This window comes from Choristoneura fumiferana, chromosome 2 (genome assembly GCF_025370935.1).
Source record: "Choristoneura fumiferana chromosome 2, NRCan_CFum_1, whole genome shotgun sequence".
NCBI lineage: Eukaryota > Metazoa > Arthropoda > Insecta > Lepidoptera > Tortricidae > Choristoneura > Choristoneura fumiferana.
Genome location: NC_133473.1, coordinates 8,871,648 through 8,891,919, shown reverse-complemented (window position 1 = coordinate 8,891,919; position 20,272 = coordinate 8,871,648). Strand labels below are relative to the sequence as shown.

The following is a 20,272-nucleotide window of genomic DNA, read 5'->3' as shown; positions in this document are numbered from 1 at the left end:
GGTAAACTCTAGTTTATAATTTATCTATTAATCTATTTGTGTAGCTTAAAACTCTAATTTTTCTTATGAAACATACACAAGTAAAGAAAATGTTCTTCACTCCTTGTAGAAAAACAAATGATTCCACGCGTACTCAGCGTGGCAGTATATCGCAAGTATACGCCGGACAAACCTCTATGTATGTATCCAGTACATCATGTGCCTACCCGTTTATTTATTTCCCCCAAGAATAACAGCCCTTTACAATGGCGGCTATTGATTATGCAAAGCAAAGCGCTCGCATGCAATTGTCCGCTTTTTGCCAAAGGGACATGAGGGGTGCCGAGAGATGCGTCCGCAACTGTTCGCACGTATGAACATCTTAGACTTAGCGAGTCCATAACATCAATTGACACATAATTAAAAATACTAGTTATTATGTAACTAGTAACTCACTTCCTATTTAATAAATAATGTAAGAAAATAATTACGAAGAAGTAAATAACAATTATCTCGATAATTTTACAGTAGGTATTTTCTTATTTTACTGCGTCTTTACTTTAGTTATGTAGTACTAACTTAAGTAATTAAAAGCTATTTTTAGATTTTACTTAACAGAATTCTTGAAAATTCTTCACAGTCATGTAGCCCACATTTTAGAAATGAAATTTATTTTGTAATGAAATAAACAAAAGCTCTTATAGGTACTCGAAACAGGAAAAATAAAGTCGTTAAAACAAACACGAAATGTTGATTACAACAGAACTGGCGGAGGCGGTATCAGTATCTAAGAGGGTATTGATTGAAAAGACACAATTAAAGTTAGAATTAGGTATCTAACTGCGCACGTTTGTTTGTCTCACATGTGTATGTGTAGGTTCCGTTAACCCCACAGAACTTTCATCTCTGGAGACCCTCCCTGCGCGTGTGTAGGGAGGGCCCTCCCCGCGAAGGGAGTAAAAAGTAGTTGTGACTTGTTCACCTCTTTCGGTGTCGCCCTCCGCCAGCCTCCTCGCGTACTTGCGTAACCTTTTAGGCTTAAACATTATGCTTTCAAATATTTTCCTCGAATAATGTTTGTCGGTTAATAGTGCCCGGTGAAAGTAGGTAAACGTACCTACCCATTTGTGTGCCGGTGTAAGAAGCGGCCAATAAAAGAAATAGAAATATGACCACTTTATCAAATGCGATCGGATTCTGTCTTTTGCGTCATTGAAACGCGGGGTCCTAAGTATTAGTCTTTACAAACGTAGTGTACCTAAACATATCACATGTTTAGGTAAAGAAAAAATACATAGCCACCCACACTCACTTCACTATACGTATTGAATTAATAACATGCACAACGAGTAAGAGCCATATTATGCAAGTCAATGGAAATAAATACCCATATCCCTTCAGAGTGCTTTTTGTAATTTTAATATGTATTTATATGTATCTAAGATCGGCTACCTAGTTCGTCAATTCATAAATAAATATGTAACTATTTATTTACGCAACATTAACATGGTCACCTCTTATTCATTGTTTATTGACGAAAACCATAAATACCTACATTTTTATTGTTCTGAGGACTTAAGAGTCTATAGGCAAACACATGTAAGTATAACAAAACGATATTACCAATAAAAGAGTATGAGTATATACCTACCTACATACAAAGAATCCTGCCCGAATTGTGGAAGCATAACCCTTGCACAGCAACTATCTGTGGCCAATGGCTGTTGACTGTTGTTGGCGCCCGCGGCGACGGCTGAGACGACGCAGAAGGGTTTTGTCGTGTGCCGAGACGTGCCCGCGCCCCGCGGCGCCGCGTGTCACGTAATACGCACTAAAAAATCCCTTCCCGATATAAAATTGAACTCGTGCTCATCCGACACGCAACAATTGGACTCGACTGTGGGGACGGGGACATGTTTTTAACCTAAAAAAGCGAATTTATTTTTAAAAAAGTACTTTTCCCCCGTGCTACTGTCGATTTAAAAAACCCATAATGCGTCTCCGAACGACGCGCGCGCCGGCTGAAGATTTGACGCGCTGGCGCATGTGTTTATAATCGTCCCCTCGTAATTTTACTTTTTTTACAAAATTTTAAACCATCCAGTGCACCGGTTAGTAGACAGCGATCGATACATTGTCGAAAAAAATACATTGCGAATTGTTATTCGCATCGAACGGACATCAAAAGATAAAAAAAGTTGAGCCGTCGCAGTTTTTCACCGTCACGGGCGAGCGGCTGGACGTTATGGCTCCGGGACCAACGGTTTTTGTGTGACCCCCAATTTACTACACGAGAAGGGACACGACGGCGCCCTGCCGTACATACCTTGACATCTTGGCTTGTGTGGAATCTAATGTAAATTTGTAACAAAAATGGGAATTTAAATAAGTGGAGTTGAAGGAGCTCGTCGGGAGCCCTCCGCATAAAAGGCGGTCGTTATTTATACGCTGGCCGGTGCTGCCAAGAACACATCACGAGTCTATTGTAATGTAACGGACTACCTACCGTAAATCATATTATTAATCTATTGATTTACCATAAACAGGAGAGAACGAGCTGGATAAGACGAGCCCATAAAGATTCTGGTTTGATTCTAAAACCTATTACTATTAAATTACACATATAGCGTGTAGCTGTAGGTAACTAGGTAGGTAAGTATTTGTTATTGTTGCTATCGTTCTCCACATACCCAGCTTATTTGCTAAGAAAACAAACAATGGTATTATTTTGAGGGTTAGATACCTACCACAGATACCTACTAATTCAAAAGTGTCTACTAATTTGAGTTTGAAAATATCTAGATAGACTGCTCATTCAAGATAAGTCATTTAGATACAATAAAATAGGGTAGAAGATGTACCGTTTTTGGCTACCTGAGCACCGTTTTTGGCCAGTTGACATTTTGAAGTTATATATAAAAAGTTATAGTATTAAAAAAATATGTTTAGTGAGATTTCAAAAGCTTACTCTGAAACGAATAAAGTTTGTATTATTACATTAGTTTCGTTTTGTTCAACTAAATTATTGTTTAATTGCTCATATGCTCGACTGTATAATTTAATAGTGGCACATTTGCTGGTCTATGTTTCGTTTAAGTCTTATTTTCTTAAGGTTATTTTTTATATTGTACCGTTTATGCCCAAATAAACATTAAACATTATTACTATAAATTTATTTTAAACATATATTTAAATAATAATTGGCCATAAACGGTACAGTGGCGAGAAACGGTACTTCTGCCCTAACAGTTATGGTTTTCTTTAGCACAGACAACAATTTTCATGTGTCATTAAAGACGCCCTCTGATTATGAGCATGAATTTGAATGAATAAATATGAATATGAATATTATTATATCTTTACCTACTTAAATATCTACGAGTACATCGTATGAAATACTCCACAACACATTACAACATCCTACCTGATCATTCATAGAACCCACAGAACTATGAGTAATAATAAAAAGAAGTAAAAAAGAAACTATAAGGGTTCCTAGTTGACTACGGAACCCTAAAAATTATGCGAGTTAGAAACGCGACCACGGTTTAGCTTAAAAGCCACATGTGTGTATTTCCCAGCTCAAACAATAATGAAGTTAATTGCTCGATAGAATGAGTTATCAGAGATCATAATGATTCAAAAAGGTTTAAATTTTATTGATGTGCACCGTGATTTATTAAAATTCTAAGTAGATATTAAAACCCATTTAAACGTGTGCTCATTGACAACAGGAGAGGTGAAAAAGTAGCGACATCCGTGGTGAAAGATTACGCATGATACATTTATGTTCTTCTTATTATTAGTTCGGTCAAGTGGCCCTTTCAAATGTATAGTAGGTAACGAAAACTTTATCACAGTCAAATTTATTGGCTTATGCTAAATTCCAAGGACGCCTACCTATCTACTTTAAACGCACGTCTACTACACGTCTGGGCGGAGGCCTCCCCTCAGAACAAGAGGGCCTGAGCACAGTTCCCACGTGGACTCAACGCAAATTGGAAGAACACACATTATTGAATTCTTCGTAGGTGTATCTACCTATGCAATATTTCTCACAATGTTTTTACACTATATACCTCATAGTGTCATACTTAGGAGGTAAGTCTCAATTGTAATTTCGCACACAAATTCCGAATAGCTCAGAAGTACGAGCCGAGACTCGAAACCCACGATCTGGTGCTTGAGAAGCCATAAGTCAAACCACTAAGCAACCATAATTTAGTTATTTTATTACAACTTTACTTATTACCTACATATAACAAATTTATTTCAGTGGAGTGAAGATTAGTTGGTTATATCAACCGGGCAGGGGTATTGGCGCGGCTCTCGCAAAAATCGGGTGATCGCGTTGCCCACAGGATATTAACATGACGCGAATTTTCCTCCAACTGAGGGTGGAGAAATCGCCAATAAATAAGTTTGCCAAAAAGCAGAGCGGCACGGCCGGCGGACAGTGGGGAGAAATAAAGTAAAAAATCATCATGCGAACGGTTCACATCTTACATTAATTCCCGCTTTCCCACTAATATTATTAATGCAAAAGTTTGTAAGTCTGTTTGATTTGCGTTGCTAACCTAGAGACCTAAGATGGGATACCTTGCAAGTGCCAGTAATTTCACCGGCTGTCTTACTCTACACGCCGAAACACAAAAGTGCAGTGCACTGCTATTTCACGGCAGGATATGCGAGCAATGCGGGCGGACCTTGCACAAGGTCCTACCACCTGTTTATTTGTTACTTCAGCACGTCTACACCACTGAACCTATTTAGATGAAATTTAGTGTACCTACAGATAGTTTGAGTCCCGGAGAAGAACATAGGATAGTTATTATCCCGGAAAATTGCATAGTTCCCGCGGGATAACGATAAACGAATTCTGCGCGGACGGAGTCGCGGGTAACAGCTAGTGTTTTATACGTAGAGTAAGAACAGTGGTTTTATTTATTGGTGGGTCTACCGTTCCTATTAAATACGGTACTCTTCACAGCTCCATTAATGTGAAAGTAAATCTTTTGCACAAGTTGCCCGTTTAGTTGTGAAATCCTGTCACGTTGAATGTTTTAAGTCTAAGACAGACGCCTGACGGCATAAATGGAGACAACCTTTTTCTAAAACTTATCGACAAGTCCCCACTCCTGAGAGAAAGTCCAAACTTAACTACATATTTGTATGTGGTCCTGCGGAGGGTGCGAGCGACGCAGCGCTAGGGCTGAAGAATTGAACTTGACCACTGACAAAAAGAATTAAGTAGCAGAAGCATAAAGTAATCAGTTTTTTTTTCAATTTAACTTAATAAAGTCAGCACAGGCCATTTATATGTTTGTAACATTTTTAAACTAAACGCAGTTAGTGACTAACCGAGAATAAAACACTAATTTTTAGGGTTCCGGAGCCAAAATGGCAAAAATGGAACCCTTATAGTTTCGCCATGTCTGTCTGTCTGTCTGCCTGTCTGTCTGTCTGTCCGTCCGTCCGCGGCTTTGCTCAGGGCCTATCAATGCTAGAAAGCTGTATTTTGCAAGAATTTGTATGTAAACTATGCCGACAAAATGGTACAATAAAAAATGCAAAATATTCAACTTTAAAGTGCAAACTTTCATTAAAATCGAGCGTCCCCCCCCCCTCTATAATCTAAACCGATGGGTGGAAAATTTTGAAAAAATTCAGAATGGTAGTAAATTTATCAAACTTTCAAGGAAAACTATAACGGCTAAGTTTGCTTGAGAATTATTAGTAGTTTTAAGAAGGTATAAAATATACCTAAACGTGGAAGATTCCGTATAAAATACGAAATTATTAGAAAAATATTAGGTACTTATTTTTTTCGTAATGGCTACAGAACCCTATTTTGGGCGTATACATTTCCGTAAGTAAAATGTGTCTACAGATTTTTTCTTGTTTCTATGTTTTTTGTTTTGGTCATACCTATACACAGTTACAAATGCAATAAGACAAAATTGGAACATTACAGTTGATTTATAGCGTTCCGTGCCTCAAAAGGATCAAACGAAACCCTTATAGGATCACTTTGTTGTCCGTCCGTCCGTCATTCGGTCTGTCTCGGGAATGCATCGAGTCGAGATACCAACTTGAAATGAAAACCATAAACCTACCTACTCAAGACTAGTCAATTGAACCTATGAAAAAATGAAATTTCTAAGTTAACGTAGAAAAAAGATATCCGTTTATTTTTCTTGAAAATTCGTCGCAGTATCAACCCTGATTCCATCGAGGGCCGAGTCGAGACGGATGGTCGCCGCGCCGGGTGACCGCAAGGGCGCGCTCGCCTCGTCACCTACTCGGCTCGCTCGCCGCACTCGCCTCACTCGCCCGCCTCTCGCCACGAGACGCATTTACATCAAACTCTCATTACGCCGGACTCCGCGCCATCATCCCGACTATCGGCCCGAGCCGATGCGATGTCTCTCTTGGGATTACGTATGTTACCTACTGCTTTTTATCCCTTTATGCTATATATTCGTAGTTTGCATTGTTTGGTTGGTAAACATTGGTATATAAAGGTACTCATGCAACGTTACATTTTACCTCACATATTGGAAGAAAAAACTAAAGGAAACAAAAAGTTACAAGTGCAGTAGGTATATCCTGCTACCGTACCACAAAAACAGACCACCGTTAAACGTAGGTATGTTTAATACATATATGTCATATCATAGTAACCTGTCATTTTAGGCATGTCTAGTCTAAAATGTGTTTTAGTACCTATTTTTTGGTGAGGCCACAATACTTTACCTACATCCTCTTGGAAAAACGTATAAAATACCGTACCTAATAAAATTACAACCAACAGTAACATAAACCGTATCATTATTATCTGTGGGTGGTTATTTACCGAATCTTTCAGCGATTCGTCTTGTCTCTACATAGATGTAAGCGTACATAGGTCTGCGAGGGTTAGTCGCCCTAACCCTTTAGTACGGCGGGCGCGGGAGGGCGAGGGCGGCAGCGGAAGGGTTACGCCCGGCGGAGGGGGAGCCCCGGCACCCCGCTCGCACTTTTACGACGAGCTTTTTTATCGTGCGTGCCGTCGTTTTTCCTTTTCTATTTTTTATGTTTTATTTCCTCTAGACCATAAATTATGTTTGAAAGAAGGGAACTCTCGGACATTCGCGTCGACAGGAACCGGGGTGAAGTCGAGTGAGTTTTCTGTTTTCCCTTTTTTGTTTTTTTATGGTCTCTCATGTGTGGGGGTTGCAGCGTCGCCATGGCGACTGCATCACATTAGGCCGCGGGGCGCGCATGCCCGCCACTGCTATAAATAAACAACAATATTAGTTGTTGTAACGCGATCTGCAGCCGCAAACACGTTTGTCTATATTCATTCGATCCGTGTTTGCGGACAAACTGCGAGATGGACACTGCGGCTGTTTGCGCCGCTCCTCGCGCGCCTGGACGCTCTCGACCGTGTAATATTATACGACAACATTACAACCACTCAATTCCCAAATTCATAACGTCCTACCGACCGAACAAACAGTTTTATGTCTCCGGAATAAATTGCGGCGAAACTCAAGCAGCCGCGCGATCTTGACCACCATTATAATTGTTAATAACCGCGCAACAATCATATTGAACGGTAACCGCAAAAACTGAACAAAGCCAATGTTGTATCCAATTAATTGCTTACCCTTGCCTTGACAAAAAAAACTACGCCATATTGCGTCCAGCGAGCCGGTTAACCACTGCGAAAGAGAAATTTACGAATAAAGGGCGAATAGTTACACGCTGCATTTAAAATTAGAACCCTTTAGGGCGCCACGCCGCCAGACAAAGGGCCGAATGGCAAATTGTCGGCAGGTAGCGAATATGTCGGAATGGAGGCCCAGTAATTACTAAGGGCTCTATTTTAATAAATGGCTCTTTTTGTAAATTATGAAGGGCCGATCGCGCCATACGGCCGTACCTGCTGCGAGCCTTCGCGGCGCTGCCATACAACTCGCCATCGCTCTTATTTGCAGCCTTTCCGAATGTCGATTAACCTTAATTGAAATTCCATTATAGATATTTGTATCACACGTTATAATCACACACAAATTACAAACGAGCACCGTCTTGTTTGATACTTTTTAATCAAATACTTCATCCCAAGCTAACACATGACACACATGTTTAACTCGTTCATTGTGAAAACTGTCATTGAGCCTTTAGAAATCGATTGTGACCAAAAAAGTATACTTAGATATAAACACAATAAAAATTCTTACGAAATAGGCTTTGTTTATTTTTTATTATCTTTCCAACCATACCTATAAATGAAAGGGTAAGGGGGTTTGACAACAACATCCTTTTGCCCGGAGGCAGCGGAGTGGATAGCAATGACTTGTAATTCCGATGTTTTCGCTGTTAAAATCGTATTTCCTGAAGGCGGCATTGAGCGGAGTCAGCGGAGCGCGCACGAGAGTTGGGACAAAAACCATCAAACAATAACTAGCAGCTATTTAAAGCGAATCCCTTAACGACACCTACACGGGGGCTGGCGAACTAGATGCGCAAGGCGTAAACGGAGAGCGTGCTCACTGAATATCGTGAATGATTTCGGATCCTTGAAACAAATAAGATTTGCGATGTTTCCGGAACCGGAAATTATTGTTGTGTAAAGGTATAGTGCTGCCTTTTGTTCATTGTCTACGCTTCAATACATTATTAGTCCATATGAGGCACTGAATTGTAAAACTGCCGGAGGCAAAGCAAATAGGGCATCAAAAGTTTGATTTGTATACGCAGTCAACTAACTTATTAGACTGGTCTAATATCTGAAATTAGATTAATTTAAAAATTAAACGGAATTTTTTGTCCTTATAATGTCATTATTCTTACATTATTCAATTTTTGAGGCTGCACTTATTCTACTAATGATTTGTAGTCATTACTTGTAACGATGTTGATTAATTTTGTACTACTACCAACAAAATTCATAATGGAGATATGGAGAGCTTTTCTAAAATTGTGAGTGAAATTGTATTTTTGTGGTGTTGTGATTGTTATTCCTAAACACTAGGTACTACCTGCTTCTCGCAGCTACTCGTTTTCGTTAAGCTTGCAGTTCTAACTTAAATTATTTTCAGTAGTAACGTGTTGGGCTCTTGTAACGTCTAATAACGTCTTGGCTATTGGGCTCACAATTCTAACCTAACCACAGAAAAGATAATAGTACAGTCAACGTCATAAATAAGTGATCACTTTTTTACCTTGTCATTTTAGTCATGTTTGAAAAGCCATACGAAATTGTGTAACGACTGAAAGCGACGAGGTACAGAAATGATCACTTATTTATGACGTTGACTGTACAAGTACCTAACAAACTTATTCGGCTGCGACTACTTTCAGTTGGACTCGCAGTTCTTACCGAACCTACTCGATTGGTAATGATTAGTGTCTGACGGGCTCACAGTTTAACAGATTGTTTTAGAAGCCGCATCTTTCATCTAGGCTTGCAGTTCTAACTTGTTCCATTTGTTTGGTAGCGACTAGTTTCTGTTAGATTCATACTTCTAATCTACTCTATCTTAAGTAACCACACGTTTCTGTTGGGGTCTTAGTCCTAAACTAACGTAATAGCTTTTAATTTCTGACCCTAACCAAATGACGTCATGCTCCCTGGCAACCCCACTGTCTGTTTTGTGATTTTTTAAGACATAAAGCTGATGTACCCAATATGTACCGAATTAGTACCTACTTAAAAAAAATGTACCTCAATATAATCGAGGGTACAATTAATTGAATTTAAAGAAGGAAACTAAATTTAAGAAATTCCACATGGATAATTTACTTTTTCAGTAAAGAAGAGGCCAAAAATAATTGTACCGCAGTTATTACTGTTAAATAAGTTGGTTATGGCTAGTTAAATTACTTAATTGTTGCCAGAACGCGAGTAACTCCATTCCAGCCGACTGCTGGTACGTACTTAAAAACAACGTGCCGGATTAATACGAAACTTTGTACATACAATGGGATTATACACATCTAGGTCCTAACGCATATTCTGGTGCCCGAAATCATACTAAAAAAAATAGAGCGAGTTGAATTTTTATAATGGAAAACTAATACTATACCTAACGCATTCCATTTGCCTACCACCTTTAAAAATAGGATAGGTCACATAGGTACAGTCAAGCAATTTGATTTCTGAGCCACTATGGAACCTTATCATAGTAGCTAATTGAAAACTTCACAAAAGAAATTAGTATGAAGAGAAATTAGTATCTTTGAGATTTTTTTTGACATTCGTAAGTGCTCGTTATGGCCTAAATTTAATTATTATATTTTGACTTTTGAATCAATAAAACAAAATTGGTCCAAGTAATTCAATGAAACAAGCTAAACGTTCTTAAAATTTTATTATCCAAGCTTATTCTAAAGTTGTGGCAGGCTCTCCGCTCTCATAGCTTGTCCCACAAGCCCCGGAAGCAAGGAGCTCACTCGCACGACAGTCGCAAGCGCTCCCAACCATAAACTGCTTCGCTAATCCTTCTTCGTATGCCATCAAGCCTTTCGCGAGCAATCACCCTGAACTATTCATTAAATATTGCCCCAAGTTAATAACCCCACGTTATTATTTTAATCATATTTCAGTAAGGTTCTATAACCCTCTCATTCTGAGAGGATGCCTGTGCCTCATTGAAACTTATACTGTACAGACTGGCATGATGATAAAAGTAACAAGTAACTGTTGGATTTTTGTGGGAAATTACATTTTAAATTTACCATGTGCTTTACGGTTTACGTTGAAGGAAAACATCGTGAGGAAAATTACCTTACCTAAGTATGCTAAGTCCGTAATTTCTGTCTGATTTCTAACTCAGTTCTCGAAATTCGTAGTTATCCGTCAGTTGCGCTTCGCGGTTTTTTTAGCAGAAAATCGAACTTACAGAAAAATTACCAGTATTAAATATTTTTTTGTTTTTGTCACTGTTAGCCTAAGCACAGTAGAAAGAGATTTAAAAAAAGAAACATGTTGTCTTTCTTTTCATTCTGCTCTCGATTCTGAAGAAACTAGGTACTTTTAGATTTTCAGTTATTTAATTAACACACACACAAACACACAAACATCACGCCTGTATGTATTCCCAAATGGGGTAGGCAGAGCACACGAAATGTTACCGCTTCGGAGCCACTTTTAGCAATTTTAGATTTTAAGTTTGACAAAAACGGTACAATAGTGACAGGTTGCTAGCCTATCGCCTACGGTATACCTTAATTAACCTATATCCTCAGACGCCTCTTACGACATCCAGGGAAGAAATAGAGAGGTGTAATTCTAACCCGACACTACACGGGTTTAATTAACACTTAGTATTTAATACCTGAGCATGAGCAACGTGCGTGATAGGTTTCTGAAATTTTAACAAAACAACATGATTCTATATAAAACAAGTGTGTACGTACTAGGTACCTTGTGGCGTTCAGACGAAAAATTATGAGGTATGGCCACAAATTGCACAGATGTAGAGCCACTACGCGCAGAATTATATTGTCCGGAGACAGTGTTATTTGTGGCGTGGCATTGGAATTCCAATAGTAGGCAATAAATCTTAGAATGCCTAATGGGAAAATAAGAAGTAGGCCTCGTAAGCGCATACCTATTCATAAACGTATATATTTTGCGTATTTAGTTCACATGTAGGTAGTTATTTTTATCTCTTTTTATCCGTGACAGAATGAAAAATATATCCTGGGTTTATTATATTTTGAAATGCTACAAAGCTTAGTATTTTCTTCCAACTTCTTTTAACCGTCCAATCGGCAGAATGTGTTAGCTAGACCAGTTGTCGAGTTAGTTTGGCTTAACGTTCCTGTAAGGATTTATCATCCACATATTTGCTTCCAAATATAATCTTACCTAGAAAGCGGTACATTTTGACCACTGATCAATGAATGAAATAAAACATGCTTGTGTTAACCACAAATAAAACTCTTGAAGATAATTAACACCCTAGTTGTTCAAGCAAACTAACCCAACCACTATTTAAAATATTCCGAATTAATCTAAAAACACATTGATATAAGAATCCTTATCATCATCATCAGCCTGCATCAATCCACTGCTAGTTAGATACAGCCTCTCCCATGGCACGCCACTAAGGTGTCTATAGCTCTCCTCCTCTAATCCCAGTCCGCGGTCTTGCAAATATCATCGCCTCCTCTTGCTACAGGCGGCCTATATCATGCAAAATACTTTCTGTTTGTTTTAAAAATAAGGCGTAAGTAAGTAAAAAATTGGGTTAGGGTTTTGGCTGTTAATCATTTACTATTCAAAATATGAACTTAACTTCTTGCACAAAATGGAAGTAAATAAATTTCAAGAAACTTGAATTTTGTTTTGTTACTGAATCAATGTTTTTTTTTACATTTGGCTCCACACTATAGAATACATTTTATCATTTTATAGATATCTTATATCACAATATGCACATAAGCACATTAAAAGTGTTAAGTACATAAAGGTAATCCAAAAATATATGACTATTGTCAAGAGGGCGCTATTGTTCTTATATATATGGCAATAGTTCAGTATAGTCGGAACAATGACATCTTGACAGTCGACTTGTCTACAACGTTTACCTGTTAGCTCTGATGTTAATTTGGAAAGGTTTTGTAGTGAAATAGTTTCATTCCCCAAGCGGTTTTTTTCCAGTAGTTTATTATAAACATTATGTACAATGATCCGTTGTTGACTACGAATCGTTTTGGGCATTTTTGTTATTGTTCAAAGAAACCGCCACAGTGACACTGATAATCATTAATAGTACATTACTGTAAAGGCCGGGAAGTAGGGGGTTGCCGGCCAAGCAGATATAGACGGCCGAGCGTAGCGAGGATAGGGATGTGAGGCCGGCCACCCCAGGTTCCGGCCGAGGTTTGTATAGTGCTTTTCTCAAACATTACATGAAATAAAATAAAAATAAACAAGAAATGAAGCTGGCGGAACGCTAGTCTGGTCGCCTTGTTGTGTGGCTGGTGGTGGCGGGCGGCTGCGGGCGGTGTTGCTGGGCGTGGGCCGCGTGCGTGTCGCAGAGCGCGCGTTGAAACAAAAGACGGTCGCATTGCCGGCCAGCGGCCTGCAAGGTTGTATGAAATCTCTCTGCAGGCCGCTAAAGTGACCGCGCGCAGGCTGCAGTCACAGCGCCTGCAGCGCGATACTTCTCAGCCTATTATACACAACGTCAATATTTCATGTCATGTTTGAGAAAAATGATTGAAAAATTATTGTAGTCATATATTTCTGGTCGGGCTTTACATATGTGTACATACTTACGTTTATATCCCATGCAAGTAAGGATTTGTCAAACAAATTACTAATATTTAAGTAAGTTACCAAATCCTCTAGAGATAGACGTTTCCCTTAGTGAATCACTTGCCAAGTTACACGCGTAAAATCAGCGTAGCGGATCCCGGGACATCATTAACGCATAGAGCGACGATTAATATCCCGGCTTCACAGTCCACTCGCTGGCGTCGACAATAGATAGAAGTCATAAAGGGTGAAAGCACCTCTCCTTGAAATTTATCCTTTTGCTCGGGCACCGCCTACGAGCTACGTGCACCTACTGCTCAATATTAATGATGCGATCTTAGTTCAAATGTCTCTCGCACTCTCGGCTTGACGTGAATTAATGATTGGCTGAAAGGCCCGAGTTTGTTTGTTTGGTCACCTATTATGAGAATTTAGCATGTGATAGTGAGGAGCCTTTACTGCCTTACGTACTTGAATTGAGGGCAAGGAATTTGAGTGCTGTGCGTAGGTAGCTAAAGCAAAGCGGCTTCTTCAACCGGCAGCATGTAAATGCTGAGCTTGACCATATTGTTTGCAACGTGTTTTGTTTTTGTATGTTTTTTTCCTGCTGAACAAGATTGTATGTATATGTATGTAAATCCATTTCGTAAAGGCTGTCTGTCTGTCTGGCTGTCACCACTGCTTTCCCAGAAACGACATAAAGGTATAAGTATCAAGTAAAAATGATCAGGTCTAAGAGGAATCAAGTCAGGATAAACCAACTAATAGGTGCTATAAATACGAATGTTTGTGTGTGTTTGTTACTTAATATTTTAAGATAAACCGGCAGAATTTGGATGATTTGTATTTGAGATAAAGACTGTAGTGAATTTCGAGAGTAGATATATAGGTGTTGAACACATTCATTAGGCATTTGCTTTTTGAGAATTGTCCTGAACTGAACTGCCAGACGGAATGATTCACGAGAGCGAAGCTAGTTTTAACTATAAAATACCTTACTTCTTTTTATTTCCAAATTAAACTAGTTAAGTGATAAAATGCTTTTAAAGATAAAGCAATCCTTCCGTATGGCCAGTAGGTGGTGCACACTACACACGATAAGCACGCAATGTAAAGCTGCGTGCTCGCCGAAGCAGCGGGAAGCGGGCGGCGGGCGCGGCGGTCAACCCATTAGTGCGCCCGCGCCGCAGGGGCTCATGATCACTTTGCTCATGTTAATTTATGTCCTTTGTCGCATTGTCCAGCACAATACACGCATTTTTATAACCCTCGGCTGCCGGACACCCAGATTAACATCTACTGTTTGGTTTTGGCTTTCTCCCGTTTTGTGCAAGGACACAATAGCCCTAACTGGGCACCTGGCATTAATGGCTCAAGAGTAATGGATTTTGCAAAAAAAAAACAATATGTTAAAGTCGATTTCTAAAGACGGTGCTTACTTAAGCTCGTAATAAAAGAGTTATGTAGGAGCATTAAATTAAGTTTACTTTTATGGACAGGAATAGTTCTTAGAATTATAAAATAAGCTAAATTAAAATAAGGCTAAATTTATACGTTACATTGAACCGCACTAATATTAAGTTAAAAACTAAACAAATATAACCTTGACTACTAGGAGTGTGACTAAAAACATTTACAACTACTTCTAACTTTTCTATTTTGCGTTTTGTTCTCTTAGCAACAAAGTTGCATATAAGTAGGTAGGTTTTATTAGATCGCAGTCCTATTCGTTTTCAACATTAACATCCTCCTCAGAAGCAATCGAGTTCTTCGGGGTCTGGCCGGGAAGCAGGTCTCCGTGTACCCTGACGCGGTAGACACACGTGTACACCGGGTGCCCCCAGTTCGACAGCACTTTGACACGCACTATGTTGAAGCCCCGCGGCGACGGCTGCAGCACCTCGAAGTACTGTATGGGACTCGCTTCTTTGTTGTACTCGAAGGTGCCGAAGTTGTGAGGAGTCGGGTCCGAACGCGACCGTAAGCCTTCTAGCTGGATCAGGCGCGGCGCTGCCATAATTTCCCTGCAAGATACGGGTGTGGTTTGTATTTTCGTTATGGTTTCACGGGATACCCGTAAAAGTAACAAATTTGGAGTTGAAATAAAAAATACAAAAAGACTCCAAAAAACCAATCATAATTTGATTGCTTAGTAGCGACATCTCTTGTCTGGGTGAGCGGTTGGTCCCGAAAGAGTGTGACGTCTCTCGATGAGAGCGGAACATAGATGTCGCTAGTGCTGCTGCATAAGTAGCGTAGTAGAAATAAGCAATCTGAGATATGTATGCATAGGAAAAATTCGTGTCTAGATTCCTTTCCAGCGGTGGTGTAGGGGTTATAGCACGCAGCACGGATTGCTGAGGACCTGGGTTCGATTCTCAGCGCTGGTCTCTTTTTCTGTTTTTTTTGTGCATCCATGTCTCAGTTTGTATTTTCGTTATATAATCATCCCAGCCTATATACCTACGTCCCACTGCTTGGCACAGCAGGGTTACTACGAAACTCGAAGTTCGTGGCGTGCGGTCCCTCTGACACTTATACTATTTATACGAGAGCGAGAGGGACGGTACGATACGAACTTCGAATTTTGTAGTAGCCCTAAAGGCCTCCTCTCAGAACAAGCCAGTAGTACATAATCTGTGAGTAGGTATATCATCCGGTATAGTGCAAACCCGCTCAACCATACTATATCTACGTATTTACCCGCGTATCTGCACTAGATACGTGTAGTTTTACAGCGGGTGGTGGCTCATTATGTGACAGACAAATGTGATGCCTTCTCTGTTTATTCGGACAAAACAAACGGAGACGGCATCACAAATATCTGTCACTTAAATTTTATCAATGCGTGGGGAAACAGGGCCTTAGAGATGTAAAGGTTTTTTTTAGGACTATAGGTACCTAAATTGTTACGTTTAAATAATTACTTGGTAGTATCAATATGCGCTGGTATTACGCTTGACGCAGAAGTCATTTAGACACGCGGCAGCCAGGTTTAAAGAAAATGGTCAAATATTTACTTGGTAGGATCAATATGCGCTGGTATATGCTCGACGCTGAAGCCAGTCACGTATATTGTGCCTAGCAGCCGTATGGTGGCTTCGCCGACGGCGCCCTTGAAGGCCCAGCACTGGCCCGGCAGCGCGCCGGGCTGAATGATGGCGCGTGCGGACTGGCACTCGCGGCACATCCACGACGTGAGCAGGTGCAGCGCCCAGGACACCGGCGACTCGTACATGAAGTGACCCACCGTGTCCCCGGTGTCCAGAATGCGAGCGCCAGCCGATTCCAGCGCGTAATCTCCCAACTAGGTATAACGGTTAAACTAAATGAAAACCTTATCTATCACTGATTGAGTCAGGCGTTAATTTTGCGAATGTCCGTAAGCGATGTACACCTTTCTTGTTTACCTTGATCTACCTTTACCGAGCGGTATTGGTACCTAGCAGAGGACCAAGTAAAGGGTGTAATTTCTTAGTTTAACACCTATCGTTTATTTGCCTATTTTATTTACCCTTTGTAAGTTTGTGGCGAGCGCCGACGCATAAACACGCAGGCACACAATTTCGATTCGTATATAAACAGTTGAACCAGCAAAAGTTTCTCGTCTGTCCCACGCAATTGGAATAAAAATAAAACTGATACAAACATCAAATCTCACAGAAATTAATAAAGTAGAACCTAAGCCATAAATGGATAAGTAGTTTTGTTTTAATCGAGTACATCTATTTACACAACCCTTTTAGCCTTTGGATAATTGGAGAATTTGAACATCGGTGTCTCGAGCGCGTTCGGCCTCCGTCGCCACCGTGACGACTGCACGGCCGACATCGCTGATGATATACGCTTCATTTCTCTACAACCGCTCGTTTATGCATCTAACTGATGGGCCACTTGTAAAACGTCACCTGTCGGTCATAGTCAGCGAGGTCGAATCCCCGGCCGGGACGCAGCGCAGGGCCGAGCGCGTCGCGCGCGCGCCCCGCCGCCGCCGCCACCGCCGGCAGCGCCGACGACACTCGCTCCATCTCTGACTGCAGCCGCTCATGCTTGCGGTTCACCTTTTGCAAACATTCGCATACATAGGTAAGCTGTAACCAGCCGAGGAACCCCAACGGTAAACAAGGTACCATCTCCATCAATATCTGCCACAGCGGAGCTGCAAACATATCTGACACGTCCTACCGGCCCTAGAAATAGAGTCGTGTCAGATATTTATGCACGCTTTCTTGTATCAGATATTCGTGCTGATGACTGTACACCGCTTGCGTTGTAAGAGCATCCTGTCCGTAAATTAAATTAAGTCAGTACAGTCAGCATCATAAGTAGCTGTACACTTTCATACTTTGTCGTTTTACAGCCACGTACTAAACGCCATGCAAGATTGTCACTGTGTTAATTCAGTACGACAGGGTAAAAAAATGATCCGCTACTTTTGATAAGTACTGATGATACTGATCAAAGTCAGTTTTACGAAGTAGGTACACTTCGTAAAACTGACTTCATTTACGGCTTTTATTGTGTGTTAATCATGCGTTGATAACATATAAATTTTATTCATATGAAGGGACGGACAAATTTTAATGATATCGAAGGCATCATCCACAGGTGATCATCCACTAGATCACGACCAAAAAATTTGGATTAGGCTTCAAACCAATGGTCAGTCAGTGAGGTATGTAATGTAGGGACTCCTGGCGCCATCTAGTGAGGAAATATTATATTAGACGACCGGATGGCCAAGTGGTTAGAGGACCGACTACGAAGCTTGAGGTCCCGGGTTCGATTCCGGTCCGGGGCAGATATTTGTATGAATAATAAGAATGTTTGATCTCGGGTCTTGGATGTGTAATATGCAATTAAGTACGTATTATCTATACAAGTATGTTTATCCGTTGCTTAGTATCCATAGTAGGTACAAGCTTTGCTTAGTTTGGGACAGTGTCCCATGATATTTTATTTGATATTTAATTATAGTTTATCCTTTTAAATATATATTAATATATCCGTAGTACAAGCTTTGCTTAGTTTGGGACTAGGTCAATTGGTGTCAAGTGTCCCATGCCCATGACCATGCTATATTTATTTATTTACTAGATTTTGCCCGCGGCTTCGCCCGCGTGGAATTCGGTTATCGCGCTGTTCCCTTGGGAACTGTGCATTTTCCGGTATAAAAAGTAGCCTATGCCACTCACTGGCCCATAAACTATCTCTATGCCAAAAATTAAGTCGATCCGTCGCTCCGTTTCGACGTGAAAGACGGACAAACACAAAAACACACACTTTCGCATTTGTAGTATTAGTATGGAAATATGAATTACTTATTATTAATATAGAAACTCCAACATCCTGCATCGCGCCATTGATTTTTTTCAACTCGGACGCATATAGGTATACAAGTTCCGACGCTCTTCCTTCGGACTTTGGTCCCCAGGCATAACATCTTCCTGGAGAGATCTCTCTATTGTTAGCCTTTGCCCAGTTAGAACCTGCTCTTCCTTCCGCTTTCCTACGCGAAACGCTCTAAAGTGCGCTGGCTCATTTAAGAAACTTGCAAAACCATTACCTACTTATAGAAGTAGGTGAATTAAATATAGATATACATGTATAACAGTTTCATCTCTGAAATTACCATCCCCTTTGCCAAGCTTTGCTTTGCTTTGCCGAGCTCTAGTTTTAGCGTCCATTCGTAGTAGGTTACTAATCTAAATTATTACTACCCATTGTATGCCTGGCTTATGTAACGCATCCCTACTTTCAAGGCTTAAAATTTCTACTCTACATCTACATCATCTTTCGATATTTACCTACCTTGTAATGTATAGACATAAACCGCTACCTCAGAAAGTCCTCTTGTAAGCTGCATCACGACGTATTTGATATCATTAAAGCTGCCGTCGAGTCCCTCCTTCGGCCCATAAAGGTACGTGTGCACTTGCAACCCGAACAGAAACGACAGCATCACGAACACAAAGCACCGGAACAGCACCGACGAACACGGGAAGTAGTACGAGCCATCTATCTCATCATCATCATCCATCGGAAAATGTGGAAACCTACTGGGGAATTCGCACGTAGGTAAATATTGAAGAGCTACCAAAGAGAGCTACTAAGAAGAACTATAATTTCATTTGTGAAAGATGTCAGTCTAAACTAATCATCCTCTTTATTGTGTCATTCTGCTTTTTTATGATAATTTACACTAAGCAGGTAACTGGGAATAGGTACACGTGTGTGTAGCTTGCGTATTTGTGTGCAAGGTGTGCAAGTTAGCGCAAGTACCTTCCTACGTCAAACTTGTACAATACAAATAGACAGCATGCATAAATTAGGTGCATGCTAAAGTTGTGTGCAACTTGTGTGCAACGATTGTAAGTACGACTCTTGGTTTTATTAATGTTCAGTCCATTAATGAATGGTTAGGGTCGCCTCTCATGCCACATCTATCGACGCAGAATCGGCTTTAGCCGATCAAAAAACGCTCTATTTCCACGCGGTAAGAGCGAAAAAGACGTTTTAACAAGGACCATAAATATATATAGTATATAGTAATGTAATATATAGTTTATTTATGGTCCTTGGTTTTACCCTCCGTAGGTACAGTCGGCCGGGAAAGTGGTCGACCTGTTTTGACAAAAGTTTCTGTGAGATCAAATTTCACTAAGACTTTTCTAACGGAGTGTAAGAGATGCACAAATATGACGATTGTCTATTATAGATCCTGACATTTAAAGTCGGGTTATATTATTTGACATAAATGAGTAGCTATTAGCTGGCGGTAATGTTTAATAATTCTTCATTAAACCATTTCGTATCTTTTAGAAAAACTTTTGCAATGAACAGATAAATTACACTGACAAGTGTCAAGTTTTTTTGTCAACTAACAACAAAAGTGTTCTTATATATTACATATACATAAAAATCAGTCTGTATTCAAATGGGGTGGCAACAACGAAAATATTATCTTATATTTATACAATTTCGTAATGCCTGTATTTATCAAAACGAGTATATTATAGCCCCATAAAAGGGCTT

The 20,272-nt window shown here is 40.1% G+C and overlaps 1 protein-coding gene across 2 annotated transcripts; it reads right to left on the bottom strand.

Annotated features, from left to right (window-relative positions):
* Window positions 1-14,718: 14,718 nt before the first annotated feature.
* On the bottom strand, window positions 14,719-19,385 carry LOC141445487 (SUN domain-containing protein 1-like). 2 transcript variants are annotated; one of them, XM_074111325.1, is made up of 4 exons: window positions 19,077-19,385; window positions 17,146-17,298; window positions 16,258-16,544; window positions 14,719-15,261 (listed from the first exon to the last, which is right to left on the bottom strand). In XM_074111325.1, the coding sequence occupies exons 1-4, from the start codon at window positions 19,275-19,277 to the stop codon at window positions 14,961-14,963; spliced, it is 942 nt and encodes a 313-aa protein (XP_073967426.1). In that variant the 5' UTR covers window positions 19,278-19,385; the 3' UTR covers window positions 14,719-14,960. The 2 variants fall into 2 exon arrangements, with proteins under 2 accessions (XP_073967426.1, XP_073967427.1); XM_074111326.1 differs by having other exon boundaries at window positions 19,049-19,165.
* Window positions 19,386-20,272: the final 887 nt, after the last annotated feature.